Here is a 23,988-nt window from a genome sequence, read left to right as displayed (position 1 = left end):
TGTCATCTGACCATTTATGAAATCTTTTGATGTCTTCAGATCAAGACTGGATGCCTTTCTGGAAGATAGGTTTTAATCAGACATAAGTTACTGGGCTCACGACACGGGTAAGTGGGGAAATGTAATGCCCTGTTATATACAGGAGTTCAGACTAGATGATCTAATGGTCCTTTTTGGCCTTAAACTCTGTAAATCTATGAAGGATGCTCTTGTGGGTTCCGCACTGAGCTGGCACTCAGGAAATCTGTATTCAAAAGAACTACCCACATTTTTTTAACCAATTTTTTTTCCTCCATCAGTAAATATCAGCATTTTTTCACAGGAAAAGATCAAATTAAATGATTTAAAAAAAATCCAGTCAAGGGAATACAAACAAAAAATTCTGTTGAGTTTTGAAATGTCTATTTAAAATCAAATTTCATTTCAAAATGTCGATTCAGAATGAAACATTTCTTTTCAGCACGTTAATAATGTCGAAATTTGGCATTTTGATCCTTGATTTGAAACTTTTCAAAACGTTTCATCTCATGAGAATTTTTTGACATTTCAACTTACTGTTCAGAATCAGAATGGAAAGTCATCTTGAAATGCTGACATTTCTGGTGACAGGAACATTCCATTTTTTTTACAGAATGGCTCTGTCACAGATTTCCAGGGTGACCCTGGGCAAATCACTTCATCTGCTTTTCCCCATGCATAAATGGAGATAATTATCTACCTAGCTATCGTAGGCACTTAAATGGCCCCTGTTATGATAGTATCTGAGTTCCCCCCCAAATTATAGTGTATTCCTCTTCATAACACTGCTAAGAGATAGGGATTTATATCTACCCATTTTACAGATACACAGGGAGACTAAATGAGTTGCCCAAGGTCCCAGAGGAAGTCTCTGGTGGAGCAGGGAATTGAAGATCTTACAGCTCCCAGACTAGTACCTTAATCTCTATCCTTGCCGTCTCTGTTTAGATTGAAAGCTCTTGGGAACAAGGACTGTCTTTTACTATTAGGGTGACCAGATGTCCCGATTTTATAGGGACAGTCCTGATTTTTGGGTCTTTTTCTTATATAGGCTCCTGTTACCCTCCACCCCCCGTCCTGATTTTTCACACTTGCTGTCTGGTCACCTTACTTATTATAGTCTATGTGTATAGACTGTACACAGCATAACAAGGCTTCACTGTCATACGGTGCCTTTGGGCATGATTGTAATACAAATAACAATAATGATTTTACACAGCTCTTGTGCATTCGGTTTTGTGTGGGTGATGGATTACTGAGGCCAGTTTGGTTGCTTGCTTGGTTATTTGAATAGGTTTGATATTTTGGGGATTAATTATATTTATTTGTAGGTGCCAAGATGCCTTCAGTTCTAAGCATCGTGGAGCACAAGAGGAATGAGAGAACATGAAAATGTTCTAAAGAAAAAGTGAACTCGCTGGCTTAGTGGGGTCCATCCCACCTCATTGTCCAGCAACGGCACAAGGAGGGTGCTTTGGTTGGAACCAATGCTTCGAATTCCAGCCCCAAGCCCTTCCAGGAGATGCGTTGCAGGAATTAATGCAGCTAGGATGGTCTCCAATGCATCTCCTTTGCTAATTCCCCAGAGTAACTAACTCCCCCTTGTCAAAGAAACAAACAAACTGAGCAGGTGCAGTTAGTTTGTAAATATCTATCAAATCCCAGTTGCCAGCTCAACGCTGCTGTGTGCATGCAAGGAGCTGCTTTAATCCTTGGATTTCCTCAATAATTATTGACAGTCCGTCCCTGAACATCCTGTAAGAGCCATAAATATTCCTCAGGGAAGCCCCAAAGTGCACAAAAGGCTTTGAATAGCCACGATAAAGGAACAATAAAATATAGCTAGGACTCAACCCTAGAAACAATGGCAGAGGAGGAAGATGACATGCAGTCTATGCTGCAGCTCAAGTGTCTCTCTAAACGCCAGCCTAGGCTTCTCTTTTGGGGGAGGGGAGAGAGAGAATCATTAGCGTTCAGGAAAGGCTCACAAATCCACAGATGATATAATGACCAGAGAAATGAAACAGGCTTCATTAGGACTTCTGCTCTCATAGAAGTCAGAGGCAGAACTCCTACTGACTTCAACGGGAGTGGCCCTAAGGAAGCAATGTTTTGTTTACTTGGAGACAACATGACTCTGTTGGACAGGCAAGACAATGCAAATCACTCCCCCCCTCCAGATCCCCTGAATTCTAGAGAGATAGGAGATTGCCTGTATGGGTACATCCTATAGAGACAAAGTAAGAAACAGATAAGATAGACAGACCAATACAGATATGAGAAAGAGAGAAAGTCAGTCGTTCAGAGCTGTATGACCTCAGCCTAGAGGCTTCAAAGGTATTTCCACAGTGATATGATATCCTGATATGACTTTTATTCCACTGGGAACAACAGAAAAGCAAACAGATTCATGCATGAGCTCTAGAGATGCCTATCGTGTTGCTTCACTTAATTTTACAAGAATAAATAGTTGCTTTTGTTCACAACACCAGCACCTCTTTAGTTCTCACTAGCAGATAGGTATCTCGGTGTCCTGCCTTGCTGTGTCAAAGCTGTGGAGAGAGCTGGCGAGGCAGGATCCCTCCAGACAGAAGAGCTCTCTGCATGTTGAAACATTCCGGCCCCACCTCAAATCTTCCACCCTTGTCCACACACACAAACACATTAATGGGAGGAGTGTAACAGGTGGCATCTACACGTAGGTGTGAGATTATCATAGGAACTTAGTGGGCAGGAATAGTTTCCGGCTGTAATCTGTATATCTGCATAATGACAATGTTAGTATACAGGCCAAATCCCGAGAAGTGCACAGCATATACTAAAAAGCTAGGTCACTGTGTGTATACTTGTCCTTGAAACCAGGAATGGGAAAATAAGAGAAGCAGCCGCACCCATTAGATCCGGTAGCATCCAGGGTATATCTACAGCTGTGTTATAAATCAACTCAGCCTCTGCCCCTGGATAATATTAATCACTTGCTTCTCTACAGATATATTAGGACTCATATGGCACTTTGCATGGACAATCTGTGTTTCTGCCTTCTCTGCAAAGGCACCTTAAAGTGGCTGTATATGTAATAGTTAAGGCTAAGATTTTGTCACAGTTATTTTTAGTAAAAGTCATGGACAGGTCGTGGGCAATATCCAAAAATTCATAGAAGCCCGTGACCTGTCCCTGATTTAATAACTATGAGTCACAGAAGCCTGTGACCTGTCCCTGACTTAATAACTATGAGAAAATGGGGAGGGAAGAGAGTCCAGCACCCACTGATGCTGGGGCTCCAGGGTTCCCCCACCCATGATGGCTGAGAGTGCAGAGTCCCCTCTGCCACCGGCAGCAGCTTGGAGCTGTGGGGTCTGTCCATGGCAGCTGGGAGCTACGGGGACCCCCGCACTGCCTGCGAGACTGGGAGCTGCAGGGTCCCCCTCGCCGCCCATGCAGCTGCAGCTTGGGGCTGTGGGGTCCCCTTGCCGGCAGTCACTTGGGGCTGCAGGAATCCCTGCCGCCCATGGTGGTGGCTCAGGGTTGTGGGGTCCCCCTGTGCCCTGCAGCATCTGGGAGTTGTAGGGGGGACCTGCCTGCTGACAGCTCCAGTTCCGCTGCCCCGGGGCTGAAGTGAAAATGTCACGGAGGTCTCTGGAAGTCACGAATTCGGTGACTTCCATGACAAAAATCTTAGCCTTAATAATAGTTTACACTCACTTTAAGACACCTTTATACTGCCAGGGTGATGTAAAAGAGCCTTACTGCAACTGAGAATCAGGCCCTAGTGCCCAATCAAAGAGGGAATGCTGTCAATCCATCAGTAGCTATCTCCTACCTTCTTCACAAAACAACATGGAATTCTTCACTGCCCATTGTACTTCCAAGGGAGAGGGGCAGGGATCCTACCCCTGTGTCTTATCTGAAGGATAAGCACGCCCTCCTAGTGCTACATTGCAATGTCAGCACAGAGCCCAGCTCATGATATAGTACTTGAACTTCTGGTGTCACCCAGAGATGAGAGCGCTAACACCTGAGCCAAACCAAACTCATACGGTTTGCTCAGACAACCAGCAAATGGTACTAGAGCACACCCCAAGGAGGATGAACAGGGTCTGATTATCTATCCATCTCACGCTCCTCCAGCAACATGGGTGGTATGAATATCCCTCTGACATCCATTGTTTCCATAAGGGATGGGGAGACAATCTTCAAGGCTGGGATTTTCAAAGGAGACAAAAGGAACCCAAGCTCCACTGAAATTAAAGAGGAACTGGTTGCCTCTCACACTTTGGAAGTCCCAGACTGAATTTCCATATCTAGATGTGAAAAGTGTCATTCGAACAATGAATGACCTTGGGATAATGTTTCATCTGCAACAGAAGGTTAAAAATCAAACCTCCCTCTCTGCCTCCCTCTTCTATCACAGACACCTCTGGCAAAGCCTGAGTACCTGCATAGCTCATGAAGTTGCTGTACGGTGTGTTTAGGAAACTGTGAAAACCGCACGTGTCATTGCCAGGTCCAGGGTCCCCACACAGTTTGTGCTTTGGAGCAGGGTTGGTGTCGCCGCAGAGGTCTCCAGTCTCAAAGGAAGGCTCAGTTTCCATGCACGGGTCACTGCAGGAGAGGATCTCAGAGATTCCCCGGAAGACATGATAGAGCCCCAGGCTGTGCCCGATTTCATGGATCATTGTGTGTGTGTGGCCAGGGATGCCGTAGAAGGAAGGGTTCAGCACGATGCCACCTGCATGGAGAAAATAAGAAGCTATTGCTTTTGTCTCATTTATCTTGGAACATCGGAGGGGAGGGGGGGAGTGGAGAATGTACCAACGGACCTATAACCTCACTGTGCATCTGAGTCTTCTGGGTGCTGAGCAGGGAGCTCAGAGTGGTCTGCACCCCACCTGCAGTGCTCTGCCTTTTGCAGGAGCAGACACTGAAGAGTTCTGCCAAGCATGCTGGAGTTGCAAGATCCTAGTCAACGGGCTTATGTGAAAGTGGCAGGCTATAGGACTGAAAGGATGAGAAACCAAGGAACCAGTTCTGACTTCCTGATCCAAGAATCCACTGATGTCAATGCGAGTTTTTCCATTGGATTTAGTGGGCATTGGATCAGACACTCAGGCAAAAATCCCACTAAAATCAATAGATTTGCAGCAGCTTACACCACAGCTGAATTTGGCCCAGTATGTTCACATACAATGGCTCTTCATTCCAGATTGTAAACAATACATACGATGCTGACAGGTAAACAAAATAGACCTAGAACATGCACAGTGCATTGTTCACATGGGATAAAGACATAGCTGGTAGAACCCCGCTAACTCGGGTTAAAGTCTAGGAGGCATGTTGCTTATTACTGATATCTGCGAATTAATAACTGGACAAAAAAGTGTGGATAGTCCACATTACAAAGGGTGAGGCTTTAAAATCAACTGGAACTGGTTGTCCCAATCATCTAGGCAGCTTTGAAAATATCAGATGAAATATACTCTGCTCATTTATTAGCCACTCTCATTTTAATTTTCTGAAAAAAGTACTGCATATTACACTAGTAAAGGCGTGGAATCTAATGTGTAAAAAACCGGAAATCTTAGTAATGTGATAACTTCTTAGCTTGGATATTCAATCTGTGTAGAGAAGTGAGCGGTGATCAGGTTTTGCACGTGAATTATGGCACGTGTAGATAAGTAAATGGTAGGTTAGGGAGGTTCAGCAGCATACTGAAGTAATGGTTAGCATTTTATTTTTCAGCCGGGCTTCCGCTACATTTGGAGTTAGTGAGAAGTTCCATATTTTCTTTCCTTAGTTCGTTAAACTCGGCTTTTCACAAGCCTTTTTATTTTAAAGTGTTTACCTACATTGCTGGTGCCTTACTCAGGTAAAGGAAAACTGGTTTATGAAAGAACACTGGCAAAAGAAAAAGTGGATGTGATGCACTGTTCAGTTAGAGAACGCGAGGAGCAAAAGGGTTTGGCAGGAGGAATTTTATCAGAGGCTGTAGCACTGTGAGGATGAGATCACTGATGACACACCACAGATTCTATTCATGCTCATCCATTGGTTGACTCTTGTTGCAACAATAAAGGGGTGTGTGTGAATGAGCGAGGAGAGGGAGTGTGTGCGTGCAGGCGGGGTGCAGAAGGGAAAAAAGAGGAGAGTGAGCATGTGAGAGAGAAGGCAAAAGAAACACATTTTTATATGCTTGCACTGCTTCAGTCATGCATGAGGCTGCACCAGGAGTCAGCCCCTAGCAGTCCTATAGGGGTGGCTGCGCATCTCCTGCATGCCACAGAACTAGTCTCTGCACAAGCTTTGTATAAAGCCTGCAGAAGAGAAGAATGAGGGGGGATTTGATAGCTGCTTTCAACTACCTGAAAGGGGGTTCCAAAGAGGATGGATCTAGACTGTTCTCAGTGGTAGAAGATGACAGAACAAGGAGTAATGGTCTCAAGTTGCAGAGGGGGAGGTTTAGGTTGGATATTAGGAAAAACTTTTTCACTAGTAGGGTGGTGAAGAACTGGAATGGGTTACCTAGGGAGGTAGTGGAATCTCCTTCCTTAGAGGTTTTTAAGGTCAGGCTTGACAAAGCCCTGGCTGGGATGATTTAGTTGGGTTTGGTCCTGCTATGAGCAGGGGGTTGGACTAGATGACATCCTGAGGTCCCTTCCAACCCTGAGATTCTATGATTCTATGATTCTATGATAAGTCAAACTGAGGGGCTGTGGATCGGTGTTTAGGTGGATCCTGCTATCCCAGCATCCTGGCTCTTTGTCTGAGGGAAGCGTGTGAACTTCGCCTTCCCATCCTCCCTGCACTACATCTACACAGATCCCTGAGTGTTTGGGCTCTATGTGGGGCGAGTGAATTTCACCCAGAGAGAATCTCTGTTACATCATTTGTCACAGCCCCCTAAGGATGCCCACATTTTGGATTTACCATCACTGGTAATCTTGGCAATGCCCCAAAGTCGGAGATGCAATCACACTAAAGGCTGGCTAAAGAGCACTGGAGCTGGACTGCAGAGAACCAGCTGGGCAGAGTTGTTTTATTTTTGCCTTTGTTTAAGATGTCTATTTTTCATTGTTGTCAAGAGTCTAAATCAATTGTAGTTTTACAGAAAAGATAGTTACCTCACCCAGGCAAGCTATGTTCCAGCACTTAGATCTGGACTACAGAGCATATTTCATATTTTTTTTATTAAATACATATTGGATTTATGGAAGAGAGAAAGAGAGAGTGAGAAAGGAAAGATTAAAATAAAATTCTCACAAACCAAGCATGGGGCAGGAAGGGCTGTTAAGACAGGAAATTATTATTATTACTTTTACTGTGAGTCAACCTCAAACTGTCAGTTAAAGGCTTTCTAGCTCTCCAGTGAGATCTCCCTCTGGTCAATGAATTCGGTCAATAAGCCGTAGAAGCTGAACTTAAGCTGTTTTGTTAAGACACCCTGTTGACAATCAGCCTTACAGAAGTGAAAGGACAACTAATCAAAATTACAAATGAGCTCCACCATCTCTCTGGGTCCAGCAGGAGGTGCTACAAGGACTTTTTACCAAGCAGAGGCCTCTCTCCATAGTTATAGAGGTAGAAGCTTTAGGAGCTATTCCAGTCCCATCAAGAGTCATTCTAGGAGTAGTGGCCCAGGCTCTTAAGGACAATCCAGGCTATTTCAGTCTTAGGCTGTCAGAGTCATGGCAGAGAATGTTGTGGGAGTGTTGGTGGAGGGGAACTCACAGCTACACTAGACCCAGCCTGTCCTGGAAGAAGTTACAGAAGGAGCACTGGCTCTTAGGAAGTCTCTGAGCTGTGTCAGTCCTAGCTTCATCTAAGAGGACATGCTGACTATGGGGCATTCACATCTACTCCAATCCCACTCTCTCAGCAGGAATCACTGTAAGAAATGGTGTAGGAGTGATGACTCTTGGGGGAACTCTATACTGGTACTTAACTAGCCGCCTTCTGTAGTATGAGCGACCCTGATGAGTGCTGCGTGAAATGCTGGTTACCTGTGGTGGAGCAGCCAGCTTCAACCAAATTGCTTGACTAGGGAGGGTGGTAACCTTCTGTTTTCTGTGGATTGTCCTTTTGAATGTAGAGGAGACTCCCAGACCACTGCACAGCCATCAGTGAGGCTGCCGTTCTGTCAGGGGCAGCTCTAGACATTTCGCCGCCCCAAGCAGGGCGGCATGCCACGGGGGTGCTCTGCTGGTCACTGGTCCCGCGGCTCCGGTGGACCTCCCGCAGACGTGCCTGCGGAGGGTCCCCTGGTCCCGTGGAGCATCCACAGGCACGTCTGCGGGAGGTCCAGGAGCCGCGGGACCAGTGGAATCTCTGCAGGGACGCCTTCGGAAGGTCCACCGGAGCTGCCTGCTGCCCTCCCGGTGACCGGCAGAACGCCCCCCGTGGCATGCCGCCCCAAGCACGCGCTTGGCGTGCTGGGGCCTGGAGCCGCCCCTGCGTTCTGTAGTTCAGTTCACATGCAGAATGTTACAAAGGAAGGAACACACACACTGTGCTCTGCCTATATCTCTCACAGAGACTTTACATTTGCCATTTCTTTGTTGTTTTTCTTAATCTGAAGATGATCTGTCTTGGATAATATCAGAATTGATCCAAATGGCCACCCCCAAACCTCCATCTAATCTGAACTGAATTTTATTCTCAGTCCAGAAAAGTCCGGATGACAGTACTTACTTCCTCCACTGTTGTTCATTTTGCCTTAATCTGCATTTGCTGCTTCCAGGTGACACTGGATGCAGGAAGCTCTGGAAAATGTGATCAACTTTGTTCTCATGAGATCTCCAGTCCAGTTTTGTTGCCACCAGGAGGTTTGTGTAGTTCAGATAAGCATATCGAGACTCTTGGTGCTTAAGTAACCTGTCCCTCTGTCTCTTTTGAGGCTCAGCCATCATTTCAGAAGGATACAACCCCTCTGGCACTGTAAGCATCCAAGTAGTGACTCATCTGCTAGGTTGTGTGGCTGCCTCTGGATACCTGTGGCTATAGCAGCTATATTCAGCAACCTTAGCTAAGAAATGCACAGGCCAAGCTGCAGGGTAGCAAATTCTCTCCAGTTCCACTCAATTGAACATTAGAAACATGGGGATTTTGCAGCTTGCTTTTTTTGCAAACTGATATAGAACAACAACAAACCTGCATTGCATTTTAAGAGGAAAACTAACTGCGCACATTCTAGGTAATGGGCTAAGGTTAATACCGTAATGGGCAAAGGTTAATAATTCAGTGCTGTCCAGCATTCTCCTCTTGCCCTCCCCACAACCTCCTTTGCAAAGTGCTCCCATGGGGCTGATGCCCTATAAAGTAGCTTCACTTAAAAGGTGAAATATTTTCAGCCTGACATCATCTAGAAATACCATAATATGCTTTGGCTTTATAATCTAATATTTTCCTGGTTGTGAGCCAGTAGCTGGGAATTATGGATTTTTTTCCCTTGACTATATAAGACTATTAGTGGAATGATAAGAAATCAGCACTGGGCTTAATGCATAATTGTCTTCCCTTCTTCCTCCCCCTGAGAAAACTTTGCAAAGGGGCAGTGTCTTTTAAGACTGACCTAGATGCATCAAGGCTTCCTTGTCCCACGGCCAGGTTGCCACTCCAGCCAGCTCTTCCTCAGAGGAATTAGCGAAGAAGACATTGAGGTGTGTGGATCCATCGAGTTTGAGTATGTTCTTCAGTTCATTGGCATCCAAGTATGCTCTGAAACAGATAAATGAACTATTACTAACAGCATTACCAGCACTGGCGGAGTACTGGGACGCTGAAAGCCAGGTAGAGATCCTTATGAACCAATGAACAGCAAGCAGTTGAGAACATTTTAACATCCTAATCCTAAATATGGCATAATAATTTGCATTTATATAGAGCCTTTCATCTGGGGATTTCAACTCACTTAAGTATTGATCAATGAAGGCTCACAACACTCAAGGTAAATACCCAGAATTGTCTACCTTCCTGACACTGCCGCAGAATCCTTTTTATTATTACTATTATGGCTGGTCAATCCAGTTATGTAAACAGTTGCCTTGTATACATGCTCTAAATTTGTTGCTGCTGCCTATACTCCTGCTTCCATAACACAGCAGCAAGGAGTCTCATATCCTCACTCTAGCAGCAGATGGTAACAGACTATTACTGCTACCAGCTCCTGGTGTTATTCCTTTAGCCCAAGCGGTAGAGGTTCATGCTGAGGTCCAGAAAGTCTAAGCCTGACTGAGGGCCCTGGTTACAGTATGTTGCTATATCCAAAAGGATACGCGTGCCAAGGAGAAGGAAGTAAACACAACAAGGTTAGATTTGATTTATTAAAACACTGCAAAGAAGCAAAGCAAAGCAATGTTTGACAAATGGAGGATGATAAGATCGGCAGGGAAACACAATTCAGCAGCAAGCTCCTGAGAGGTTATTATAGGCAGAATTTAGAAAACAGGAAAAGTGGGAAGAAAAATTGACCTCGCTTATGGTGCTGTCAGAGGAGACAGCTATGTGATACCTGTTTCTTGCCTGTCTATATTACATGGCAGAATGGAAAATCCACACTTAGCCTGAGTGTGGGCGTTCTAAGACTGAATTAGTATTCGTGTGTGTTTGGGTGGAGAGGGGAGCTGAGCTGTTACAGGCGCATTCTCCTCTCCCTCTGTCCCCACATAAGCCCTGAGTGGTCAGGCCTACGTGGGTTTAGCAGATAGCAAAGTGAGAACTGTTCTACGTGGCATCATCCCCACTGAACCAGCATCTACTCCCACAGGTCGTTGGTCCCTTCCATCTACCTTCTTGGAGAAGGAGTAGGCCTAGTAACCATTGGCAACAGGGCTTCTGAGGGAGATGTGCGCTATGAGAGAATTAGGACTAGGTCATTGAGTAAATTCCCCAAGCCTGTTTCAGATCCCCCAAGAACTGTGGGATTTCCTCACAAATCCTGGGATATCTGCAGGGTTGTAGGCGCACACGACTTTGAGGAGGCAAACCCAGCCCCCAAACTCAATGCCTTTTCTGAGAATCTTTAGCTCTTCTTTGGAGTATTCCAGGAAAGGTGTGAAATGGCCTTGTCTGGGCACAGGCACAGATGTTGCCAAAGAATATGCCACGCTACCCATTAAGTTCCTGTTGTACCATAACACTCTAACCCAATGGAGTGCAGTGTAAGGAGGTGAAGGGAGGGTGAGGAAATCAGGCAGTGTTCTAACAGAACTGAAACAAACAAAAAATCGAGGGAAAAGTTGATGTCGAAAGTGGTGGTGTTGGCACAAAGACACAAACCTGCTTTCCGCTCTTGATGCCTCATTAGCAAAGCAGCCAGTACCTCATGGGAAAATACTGAGGGTATCAGATATTGTACATTCAGACTCAACAAATGCACTGCACCAAAATAAATCTATAAGAAATGAGCTAGTTTCACTGCACTCAAAGGATGTAGGGAGTCAAAAATACAAGCGATAATCAGGATATAAAACTTCCAGGTTTACATGTACTACTTCCCATTCTACTTCTTAATGCACCCTCACCTATCCCCTTCCCAGCTCTCCTGAGAAACAAGCCAACACGCAGGAGTTTAGCCAGTCAGCCCTGGTGACAACTCAATGGAAATAGGTATCAGAGTGGTAGCCGTGTTAGTCTGTATCTGCAAAAAGAACGAGGAGTACCTGTGGCATCAGAGACTAACAAATGTATTTGGGCATAAGCTTTGGTGGGCTAAAATCCACATCTAGGGTGACCAGATGTCCCGATTTTATAGGGATAGTCCTGACTTTTGGGTCTTTTTCTTATATAGGCTCCTATTACCCCCCATCCCCTGTCCTCATTTTTCACTCTTGCTGTCTGGTCACCCTACCCACTTCATCAGATGCCTCAGATGAAGTGGGTTTTAGCCCAAGAAAGCTTATGCCCAAATAAATTTGTTAGTCTCTAAGGTCCCACAAGTCCTCCTCGTTCTTTTTTTCAATGGAAATAGGTTGGTGCACTGGTGCCTGGAGCTGCCCCTGCAACCAAGACAATGGTGTCACATTGGTGTAAAACTCATCTGAGATCAGAATCAGCCCATTGATGGGGGCTGCAAGGATACAGCCCTGGCACAACTCTTTTCATGCAGAAAGTTTTACAAAGTTTAAAAGTTTTTAGAGGTTTGGCTCAGTTTGGAGAAGTAATTCAAATGTGCAGATTCATAGATAAGGCCAAAAGGGACCACTGTGATCATCTAGTCTGACCTGTTGCATAACACAGGCCATAGACTTCCCTGAATCAATTTCCTCTTTGAACAAGAGCAGATCTTTCAGAAAAAAAAAATCCATTTGATTAAAAAAATTCCACCAAAAAAACCCTTGATAAGTTTTTCCAATGGTTAATTACCCTCACTATTAAAATTTTGCCCCTTATTTCTAATCTGAATTTGTCTAGCTTCAACTTCCAATCATTGGATCTTTTTATACCTTTGACTGCTAGACTGAAGAGCCCATTATCCCATTTTTTCATCTCCATGAAGGTACTTATAACATGTGATGAAGTCACTCCTTAACCTTCTCTTTGATAAACTAAATAGATTGAGCTCCTTGAGTCTGTCACTAGAAGGTATGTTTTCCAATCCTTTAATCATTCAACATGCTTCTTGAATTATGGATACCTGACTTGGACACAGTTTTCCAGCAGTGGTCGCATCAATGCCAAATACAGAGGTAATATAACCTCTCCACTCTTACTTGATATTACTCTGTTTATATAGCCAAGGATTGTATTAGCCCTTTTGGCCACAGCATCACACTGGGAGCTCATGTTCAGCTGATTATCCATCATAGCAAATGATGTGATTTCCTTAAAGACCTGCCAAGAGTAATATTACTCCCTTTCCCTTGTTTTTGGTTCTCTAGCCCCACTCCACATGACCTCCTGTTATTAACCACTGTGCCAGGAAATATGAAATGTGGAGGAGCATCATTGTTCCCATTTGTCAGATGGGATAAATGAGGCACAGAGATCCCCAAGGTGTGTCACCAAGTTAAAGTTTAGAACTCAAGTTGGTAACTCCTTGTTCTATGCTCAATCTACTGGACCACAATCACCCTTGGTTTTAAGACCAACATGGTCAGGGAACACTTTGAGAATAAAGCATAATTTATTAGGAAGTAGGGCTGGCCAGAAAACAAGACTTCCATTTCATGAATAATTTTGAGGTTTTCACATTTGGTTTTGTTCTCATGCAGAACAAAACCGAGGCCTTTCAAAATAAAATAAAATAAAATTGTGAAAAGCAAATCGTTCAGTGGGTAGGACATTTATCTGGGCTGTCGGAGAACTACGTTCTAGTTCTTGCTCCATATCAGGCAGAGAACCCCCTCTAGTTCTGCTACACTTTTGTAGGGAAGGTTTCTCAGGTCCAAGATGGAATAAGTGGTCAAAACCAGACAGCCCCCAAACCTAGAACAGCTAATAGTCTGGTGGTTAAGCCACTCCTCTGGAATGTGAGGGACCCAGGTTAATTTCCCTGAGCTTTCTCTCACACCAAAAATTTCATACTGAACCTGAGAAACCTTCCCAAGCCAAAGTCAAAGTCAAAACCGACACCTTGCTGCAAAAAAAAGTTTGGTTTTTGATGAATTGGCATTTTCTGGTGAAAAAAAAATGTTTTGTTGAAAAGTTCCTGACCCACTCTAGTAGGGAACTGAATACTTCAGCAGGATGACTGCTCCCTGTAGTCCTCCTTTCCTTAGGCGTGTGCGTGCGGCTCTCACGAACTCGATGCACTCACATTCAGTGAGCAGGGTTCCTTGCATACTTGACAAGGCTTCCATTCCCAGAAGGGCAAAAAAGAAAAAAAAAACTTAGGGGAGCTGGCTCAGCACCAAGATCTTTCTGTCCTTCCCTGGAGGACACCCCAATGGAAAACAGACTTACATTTCCGTTATAGTTTACTTGCCAGTCACTGAAGTCACCATCTTCAAAATAGCTCAAGGCCGGGTGTCCCCAAGCCCCCGCTGACTCACTGAGGAAGACACGCTCTTTGGGGACATCAGTAAGAGGGGCTTTGTTTCCATTCCACGGAGTATTTATCTTCAAATCAATGGCCTGTGATGTGGCTGAAGTTCTGAAGGACAGGTCAACACTGTGACCCTTTGCACATTTCTCATCTCTCCACTGTTCTCAGTTCATCTCTCATAAACACACAGCCCGCTCCCTCCGCCCCCTTGAGCCCGTTCAGCAAATATTTGCACAATGGTCTGATTCTATAGGTTAATCTAGTGCCAGAGGGCTCTTCATTTCTTTGAAATGTCTTTGCTGCGCACTGCTCAGCGTGGTATGCCCATGTGGGAGAGTGTGCAATTGTGCAGGTGGACGCCTGCAGGTCTAAGTAGGAGCGTGGGTCACATCGTGCGAGGGAACGTGTATGTAGAGGAGCACGTGTGAGATGGTATGTCAGTGAATGAGAAGAGAGCCAGAGAGCAGCCTTGTGGGAGTGAGAGAAAGTGTAAATAGGCGAGGGTGTGTGTGAGACACTGGAGAGAGAACACTGATGTGTTTGAGAGAGAGAGAGAGAGAGAGAGAGAGAGGCCACTGCTGCTCATGCTAGAAGCAGACAGAATGTAGGGCCTACGCAAAGCCCCCACAACTGTACATTAGAGTAGCAGTTCTCAAACTTCATTGCATCTTGATCCCCTTCTAATAACAAAAATTACTACACGATCCCAGGAGGGGGGATCAAAGACCGAGCCTGCCCGGCCCCGCTTCTGCCCTGGGTGGGTGGCATGTAACCTTAGTCCTGGGTGGTGGGGCTTGGGCTTCAGATAGGGTGACCAGATGTCCCAATTTTATAGAGACAGTCCTGATTTTTGGGTCTTTCTTATATAGGCTCCTATAACCCCCCATCCCTGTCCCAATTTTTCGTATGAGCTGTCTGGTCATCCTAGCTTCAGACTTGCTGGGACCCAAAGCCAACACTAGCTTTGGCAACCCATTAAAATGGGGTCGTGACCGGGTCCCAACCCAGAGTTTGTGAACCCCTGCATTAGAGCATTCCCGCAGTTGTATCCTCATTCCCCTGCAGTTCCAAAGAAGCTAAGCTGTCACCTCCTAATTCTTAGCTACCTTTTTGCCTAATATGTTCACAAGCCATTCACCAGCTACACCCTGCTCCCATACCCTGTAGCACAACCTCTCTCTGTCTTGCACTCACAATACACTCTTTCAGCTTCGGGGATGGTTTGTAAATGGAATATTACCATAGCTAACCCAGAGCTGAGTGCATCAGCCTCTGACTAGCCAGGGCCGTTGGTACCTCACTGTGGGCCCTGTTCACAACTGGTGTAACTCCACTTGGTTACCCTTCTTTGGAATTGGACCCATAATGTGGTACAGACTGACCCAGGGGTTTGCAGAGCATCTGCCATTTGATACAGGGAGTTGGTCAAAGTCAGTGAATGAGGTGATTAGGATATGTAGGTGTGAGGACAGGATGCGGAGAGTGTTTTAGCAATGGGGCTGAATGTCAGCCAACCGGTACAAGGGCTGCCTAGCCTAGTGGTCAGAGGGGGTGCCAGGAATCAAGGACTAGGGCCAGAGCTGGAGTCAGTAGTCAGAAGACAGTCAGGGGTCAAATCAGGGGGCAGAAACTTGAGCGAGCAGGGTATCTGGCAAGGAGGAGTTCAAGGCCGGGGCAGACAGAGGCAAGGCTGGGTGCAAGGAGCAGACGCAGTGGTGGGCATGAGCATTGAGTAAGCACTGAGTAGGCCCTGGACATAATAGGTGGGTGTAACTGGGGTGTGTTTGGAGATTGTGTGTGTGTGACTCCCCAGGCACGTATACATTGTGACCTTTCGCATATATACATGAACACACTAAGATCATGTTCAGGCCAGTCCCTTGGGTATATGTATGTAAACATGCACACACACAAAAGGATAAGTGTAAGTTTGGGAGTGTGTATATCTGCAAGATGATCAGAGCATATTTCTGGGGCTCCATGCAAAGCTTTAAAGTGTGGGGGAAAGAACAGGAGAAAATATGGTTTAGAAATCTATTCCTTCCTTCCTCCCCATGTTTCTAATAATCTCCCATCCATGTCCCTCATCACCACATTAGTACACACACAGAGCCACAGATTAACCACCTCTGCAGTTCTTATCCAGCCACTGACGGCAGACCCTACAGTTACTAGGGTCTTTCAGTTTTCAGTTATTGTGTTGGACTGATTTGACTCTCCTCTGGCTGCTGCTGCTTCTTTGCTATCAGTCCAGAATATCTGATTCAGTGCAATCTATGAGCCTCACTTACTCTTCTCAAGGTTATGTGGGTCCCATGATAGAGGACGTAAAGCCCGTCACATGGACCCATGCCAAAGAGAACCAAAGAACCCAGCCTCTGCACCAGTGCCAAACTCGCATTTCAAAGACATGAGTGCACTTTTGGAAAGGGATCAAAGCCCTTCCAACCGTCATTAGAAATACTCCTTTATGCAGCTCTCCATGAGTGCCAGCAATATATTTCATAAATTCATTGGCTCGAGATGGTACCTCCAATATAAACCTGAATGGGGGAACTGTCAGGGCAAGTCTGTGTGGAAAACAAAACAAAACAAAACACAACAAGGCATATGTAACCCCTGTAATGGAAAAAAACCTGTGACGCCTTGAGTGTGCCCAGCTCAAAAAACCACGATGAGCTCATTAGTACATTAGTAAAAGGTCTCCCCTGCTAGAATCTGTTTTAGACATAGAACGGCTACAGGCTGCTTTTGACCTTTGGGGACACTGAATCATATTGGATTTCATGCACATTCCCATCCAAATGTTCACCCAGGCATATCTGTCTAATGCAGAGTTTTATCCTATAGAGTGGAGAGCACTCCAGAGTTGCATTGTACAACAGCTTCATCTGTCTCCAACAGACTCCATAGCCCAACTGACAGCACATTTCCTATACAATAGCTCCATCCCCCATCCAGCAGGCTTGTTAGCTCATCCAGCAGTACATCTGTCATAAACAGATAGTTAAGGGTTAAGGTCTGTTTTACCTGTAAAGGGTTAACATGTAGTACCTGGTGACCACCTGATCAGAGGACCAATCAGAGATAAGATTTTTTCAAATCTCTGTGGAGGGAAGCCTTTGTCTGTGAGAGAACTGTTTTTGGATCTAACAGAGGACAGTCATGTCTCCAAGTTCTCCTGGAGTAGTTTCTACTAATTAATAGTGAGTATTAATTAGAAAGGCGAATTAGTCTTATGATTTGATTTCTATATTTGCAATTGTGTGTTTGCTAAAGGAAATGCTTTATTCCTGTTTGCTAATATTGCTTTTACTGAGAAAAGGGGGAGAGGGGATTCTCTCCAGAGATTGATAAGGTTATACCCTATGAGTGTCCAGCTTGGGCTCATAGAGATTCTGTACTTTCTTTTTGTTCTCTTAATAAATTCTTTTCTATTAAGGACTTGTTGGTCTTTCCTTGGGTGGATTCTCAGGGAAAGGGGAGGGGGAGGTATCCCTCTGTAGTTGGATCCCGGTATCTCTCCTAGGAAAAGGGAGGTGGGAGGAAGCAGGGGGAATGGTTTGTTTCTCCTGGGTGTAAGAACTCCATGGATTTGGGGCTCTTGGGATCCCCTAGGATTTTGGGGAAGGACTGTGTCTCAATCCACATTTCATGATTGAGTGGTGGCAGCGACAAGGAGACCTACCCTAGGATTTTAGGGTGGTGGCAGAATACATGCGGGTCCCCATCTTTGAACCCACAAGCTCAAAGTGGGGGTGAGATCCCGTGACATGGTGGCAGCTTACTAGATCTAAACTAGGATTTTAGTTTAGAGGGAAACCAAGTCAGGTCCCCATCTTTGAACCCACAAGCTCAAAGTGGGGGTGAGACCTAGGACATGGTGGCATGCGGGTCCTCACTTTGAAACCGCCCAGTTTCAAGTGAGGGTAGACCCATGACAACATCTCTTATGCAACAGCTCCATCCCCTATCCAGCATGCATACCATCTCCCATATATGGAGATCAATCCATTTCCCTCTCCCATATGTCAGGCCCATCTCTTATCTATTTGGGCCCTGGGTCCTAGAGAGCAGACCCATTTCCTGCCAGTGAGGCCAGTCTTCTGGACAACAGACCCATCACCTACCCATTGATCCCTATCCCTGATACAGTGGGCCCCGTCTCCTGTACAGTAGGTACCACTCTGCTGAACTCCACTTTGTCAGATATCGGTGCCAAATCATATTAGGGAAATGTATTGTATTTAGTTTCAGAGGGGTAGCCGTGTTAGTCTGGATCTGTAAAAGCAGCAGAGTGTCCTGTGGCATCTTATAGACTACAGTCAAGTTTACCAATAGCTTTTATACTTGATTGTGGCTCAGTCATCGGGGCTAGACCCAGACAGAGCTAACCTGCATGGAGAGCCTAAAACAACATGTTTTCATGCAAGCAGAGATCTGAAATAGAGCACAGTGTTTTAACCTGATGATTCCATGGCTTGAGCCTATTCACATGAGCTGGGTTGCAGTTCAGTCCAGCCTAACAACAGTTATTAAATGTGGTTGTTTCTGTGATGTAAGAGGAGCCTTCTAGCCCTCACTGTCAGGAAATGTTTCCCGACACTCAACCTTAAGTTTTTCTTCACTTGACTTTGTTTTGCTTGTAATGTTCAAAGACAAGTGTCACTTTGCAGCAGGAAAACAAAGAGGCTGAATAACAAAATATCCACAGGACATTACACAAAACAGAGAGCAGGGCCTTCATACTCCTCTGTCTTCCAACCGCCTGCTCTCATTGCCAGGTTTAAAAGGAATGCTGCTTACTCTCATCCCTCCACCTCCAGAAGGAGGCATTCATTAGTCTATCTCCCCATGCAATCCCTAACCGCCAAAAGAGCAGCTCTTCTCTCCTTGTACATAAATTCAGACTTCCACAGAGCAGAAGGCATTGTCTCCTCTTTTGGGTGCTGCCAGGACTACAATTTCAGGTTTGAATCAGTTGCATAAGATAGCCTTGATTTGCCGCTGGTCCACTTTATTTTAAACTTTGTGTGAATTTCATGGTCCTCAAAGGAATTGGTAGGAGTGGCTTGAACCAGCTATAGATTCAGGCAGGCTCAGAGCAAGCTTCCCCCAATACCATTATCAGTGCAACTCAGTTCTGACCTGCAAATGTTACAGGCCAGATTCTCAATGAGGCGATGTTGATGCACCTCATTTACCTATGCGTTATAGGATATAACACCCTCTGGTGTTCTAATCTTGGGGCCTATCTTGGCTAGTGACTGCCAGTAATGTCAAAGCATGCTGTGGTCTAATATGTGGACCGGTGTCTGCTAGGTACTAAAGAACAGCCACCAAAGTGGTTTTCACATATTACCCAAAGCATAATTTGAATTCCCCTCTTCAGGGGTAAACAACCATTGGGATAACCACCTATAGACATTACAATGCCAGACATGATCAACAATGATCACTCCAGGCCAACTCTTGGTCCCATTGCATGGCAAGATTCCCTGATGTCAATGAAACCAGCATCTGGCCCTTATATAGGGCCATTTGGCAAACAGACATACAGCATAGGGACCTGGAATTATATTTTAACTTCTCTTTCCCTGTGGTTTCTCAATCTTAAGTGGCCAGGAATGAAGCTGTCTTTCTCACAGAACCTACATACCGAATTGTCACAGAGAGACACCTTTCACTTGACTACACCTCAAATGTGTGTGTAAGCAAGTGAGACAGTTTGGTTTTATTTTTTGTCCTCCGCTCTGTTCCCAAGCGCTTTCATTCCTCCTCCACTATCCATGCTTTAAACCCTACATGAGTCTCTGATGTACCGATGGCTCTCTTCACTATTCCTGTTCGGCAAGGAGCATTTTCATTCATTAGGTCCTTGCTGGGTGTACTGAAATTCCCTAGCTTTTGTCTTTTGAACATATTGCTTTTGGAGATGCAGTAGAAGGATGCTACAGTAAAACAAGGCCTTTCTGATCTTCTGTCACCACTAACAGTTATACAATCTAATCTATTCCTGATCCACCCCCTTCCAAAATACAGGCATTTTCTGGGCTTTTACTTTCTTTTATTTTAAAGTGTGATGCTATGTGCATGTTAAAAATCTGCACAAAATGGTTACATCCTATGAAGATGTATAGCCTCCCAGGGTTTCCAGTACAATTTTGTCTGACCTTACAATAAAGACTTGTTCATGGTAGTAAACTCAGTTTTCCTAGTCATTTAAGACAGAATCAATAAATCCTCTGGAGCAGGAAACATGTCTCATCTATGTTTAGAGCAGTATAAATCTGTGACACTGGCCATGTGTTTAATAATAAATCATGAGGATGATGATAATTAATAGAGACTAAGGCTTTCAGAGCTACTTTGGATGGTTTGGATGAGGCAGAAGCTTGAGGTATGGTGTAACCAAAATGTTGCAAGAACAGCAAAGTATTTGATTCCAATTTGAATCCGGCCCACTGCCTATACGCAAGTAGAACTCCAAACCTGAAATTGTAGTCCTGGCAGCAACCAAAAGAGGAGACGACTGGCTTCAATCTACAAACGTACGTTCCAAGTACTGTCCCACTTACAACTTTGAATCTGTTTAGGAATTTCGGTTTGTTTACTGCAGCAAAATGTCCTCAAGACTTCCTAGATCTGCTCTTCTGTCTGAAGAATAGAGAGAAATGTTTGGAGAGGATAGAATAAATTAAAGGACTCCAAGGAGATGATGTAAAGTGATGTAAACAACTGGATAAAAACCTGAATGTTTATGAGAGGTGTCTGGGGTTTTTTTTCTGCTGATACAACGGTGTTCTACATAACAAACTTTCTACAAACTGAGTTTATTCTAAGCTCATCTTGGCTTTTCTTATGGTTCTGGTGATTCAAGCTTGTCATGTTTTAGATTTAGACCATCATCAAAAGCCTCAACAGTAATTGCAACAGTGTTGTAAAATTTGGGTCTAGATATGAATTACTTATTATTTGGCCCCAACGGGTTGCCAAACACATGGTAAAAGACAGTCCCTGGCCCAAGGAGCTTACCATCTAAACAAATATGCAGCTGAACTATCTAACATTTTGAATACATTTGGATTCTGAATTTTGCTTTGGTTTACTATAGGGACCAGAGCCAGAGTCAGACTGGGGAATTTCTGCAAACTTTGGACGGATTTAGTGTAAACTCATCCTTACAGAAAAATACTAGAGCATTTGATAGAAAATTATAGCTTTTCTACAGGACTTTTGAACCATTCTACAGAACGGAATAAATTAAGCATATTCCTGCTATAAGAAGTTATTCTTTATTAAATTCCAATAGTTTGGAGTAATTTCTATAGAATCCTACTGGCTTCATCCCTATACTACTCCACTGGACTTTCCCCTAAGGAATCTCTAATACAAAATACAGCTATATTTTACACAAATGCCCATAAGCAACTTCTGAATGTTCCAAATGGCCAATATCTATTTAATGGTCTGAACGACAACCATTAATCTGAATAATCCTGGATTTTGGTTTGTTCAAAAGAGGGGAATTCAAGGGGAATTGATCCAAGTTTTGAGGGCTACACTCACTTTTCTTTTCTTCTGGTTAGTATTGGTCTGTACTCTGGGCCAATTTCTGTCTCATTTACATTGGTGTAAATCCAGAGTAATCCCACTGGCAGTAATGTAGTTATGCCAGTGTAAAACTAGTGTAAGTGGGAACAGAATCAGATTTTACTTTTGAATTCCAATTTGAAGTCTCAAAGCAAATGTCCCCTGAAATTACCAATTTTTGCCTAATTTCTGGCCAATTAAACTCACTTTTGTAAAGAGAGAGGAGGGCTTACTCAAATCTCAGCACAGATTTCTCTCAAATGTTTCATAAATCCTCACCAAATCCTTTCGCAAACTTGGGCTGAGATTCAGAAATACAGTGGGAGCAGATATTTTTTACACTTCTGCTGCTGGTCCTGGCTGGGATGGGGAACAGTAGAGGCTCAGGAAAAAATGGTGCAAAAGGTTATCCAATATGTTTCAGATGTCAGCGTTTCAGTCTGAGCTTTAGGCAAAGATTCACAGTGACTCTTAATACATCCAGAATAATTCACCCACCCCAGCAGTTACACTGTCCAGTTTCACAGGGGACTACACCTATGGATTTGCATAGTATTGTGCTGCTGAGGAACACAAATGTGTTATCTCGGTAGCTTCCTCCTCTGTATAGTTTACTGTTAGAAGTGGTACAAAGCTTTGAGCTCATTCTTGCAGTGAGAGTAGAGGCTGCTCAGCATCTTGAAAAACTGGAGCCATAGTCAACCTGTGGAACATTTTGCTAGAGGATGCTGTGAAGGCAGGAATGGTGTTCCATTTGCCAGAAGCTGGGAATGGTTGACAGGGGATGGATCACTTGATGATCACCTGTTCTCTTCAGTCCCTCTGAAGCACCTGGAATTGGCCACTGTCAGAAGGCAGGATACTGGGCTAGATGGACCTTTGGTCAGACCCAATATAGCCATTCTTATCTTCATAATCAATAATTAAGCTGACCAACTGCAAATTAAGCCAACTAACTATAAAGAACTATGAGAATTTTTCCTGGACGGCCAGCTTTTGGGAGGGAAAAGGAGGATGTGGGGTGAACGCAAGATGGTGTAGTTCTGGCAAACTGAATTGTGCTCTTTCTACACAACAACCTTTTTAGACTGAAAGTAGAATTCATTTACAGTGAATTGCGAGGAGGACACATTTTCAAAGAGCAAGTACATTGTGGGGAATAAATTTCACCATACTTGATCATCAGCAACACTGTCTGTTTTATCTATTTCTTTTGTCTTTTATTGCTATTTTTTTTCTTTTCAAGACTGAGGCCAAGTGACCCATGAGAAATATACAGTAATTTGCCTGTTATACATCCGTCATCTCCATCTGATATTCACTCTGCCCTCGTTACCCTGATGTTTTTCCAGACTCTACATGCTGAACCATTGTAACATGGAGATAAGTCAAATAATAAAGAAAGAAGTGGTGTAAGGATATTTTCCACAAACTAGTTCTGTTAAAACAGACTTCCCTTGCTGCTTCTCCAAAGCCCTTTTGGCTAGAATAAGACTCATTCTTATATCCAAGAATTTAAAACAATATATCAATGAATGTATGTTTTAAGCAAATTAGCTAAAGCTCCAGTTATATTATTTAGCAATTCTATAGCACTTTGCATCTGAGTCTGAAAATGCTTCACAAACATTGAGTGAAATTCACTTGGCACAAGGCCTCTGCATTTGATTTAAGTTATATTTGGAGGGCTTAAGTGGGATGTAAGTGGTGCAGAGGCCTTGAGCTGGATGACCTCTGCAATAGAACAGGAGTACTTGTGGCACCTTAAAGACTAACAAATTTATTTTAGCATGAGCTTTCATGAGCTGCAGCTCACTTCTTCGGATGCATAGAATGGAACACACAGACAGGAGATATTTATACATACAGAGAACATGAAAAGGTGGAAGTATGCATACCAACAGGAAGAGTCTAATCAATTTCCTAGACACTACTGTGCTAATAAACAATGGTCACATAAATACCACCCTATACCGGAAACCCACTGACCGCTATACTTACTTACATGCCTCCAGCTTCCATCCCGGTCACACCACACGATCCATTGTCTACAGCCAAGCTCTAAGATACAACCGTATTTGCTTCAATCCCTCAGACAGAGATAAACACCTACAAGATCTCTATCAAGCATTCTTAAAACTACAATACCCACCTACTGAAGTGAAAAAACAGATTGACAGAGCCAGAAGAGTACCCAGAAGCCACCTACTACAGGACAGGCCTAAAAAAGAAAATAACAGAACGCCACTAGCCATCACCTACAGCCCCCAACTAAAACCTCTCCAGCGCATCATCAAAGATTTACAACCTATCCTTAAAGATGATCCCTCACTCTCACAGATCTTGGGAGACAGGCCAGTCCTCGCTTATAGACAGCCTCCCAACCTGAAGCAAATACT

At 44.2% G+C, this 23,988-nt stretch overlaps 1 protein-coding gene across 1 annotated transcript in view; it reads right to left on the bottom strand.

Annotated features, from left to right (window-relative positions):
- LOC123359604 (pappalysin-1-like) overlaps nucleotides 1–23,988 on the bottom strand; it is a 96,584-nt gene that overhangs the window by 18,863 nt on the left and 53,733 nt on the right. Inside the window, 2 exon segments of the mRNA XM_045001107.1 lie at nucleotides 4,454–4,747; nucleotides 9,584–9,729. Of these exon segments, the coding sequence (XP_044857042.1) occupies nucleotides 4,454–4,747; nucleotides 9,584–9,729 (440 nt within the window).

This window comes from Mauremys mutica, unplaced genomic scaffold, assembly GCF_020497125.1.
Source record: "Mauremys mutica isolate MM-2020 ecotype Southern unplaced genomic scaffold, ASM2049712v1 Super-Scaffold_100129, whole genome shotgun sequence".
Lineage (NCBI taxonomy): Eukaryota > Metazoa > Chordata > Testudines > Geoemydidae > Mauremys > Mauremys mutica.
This window is presented reverse-complemented; position numbering and strand designations above follow the sequence as displayed.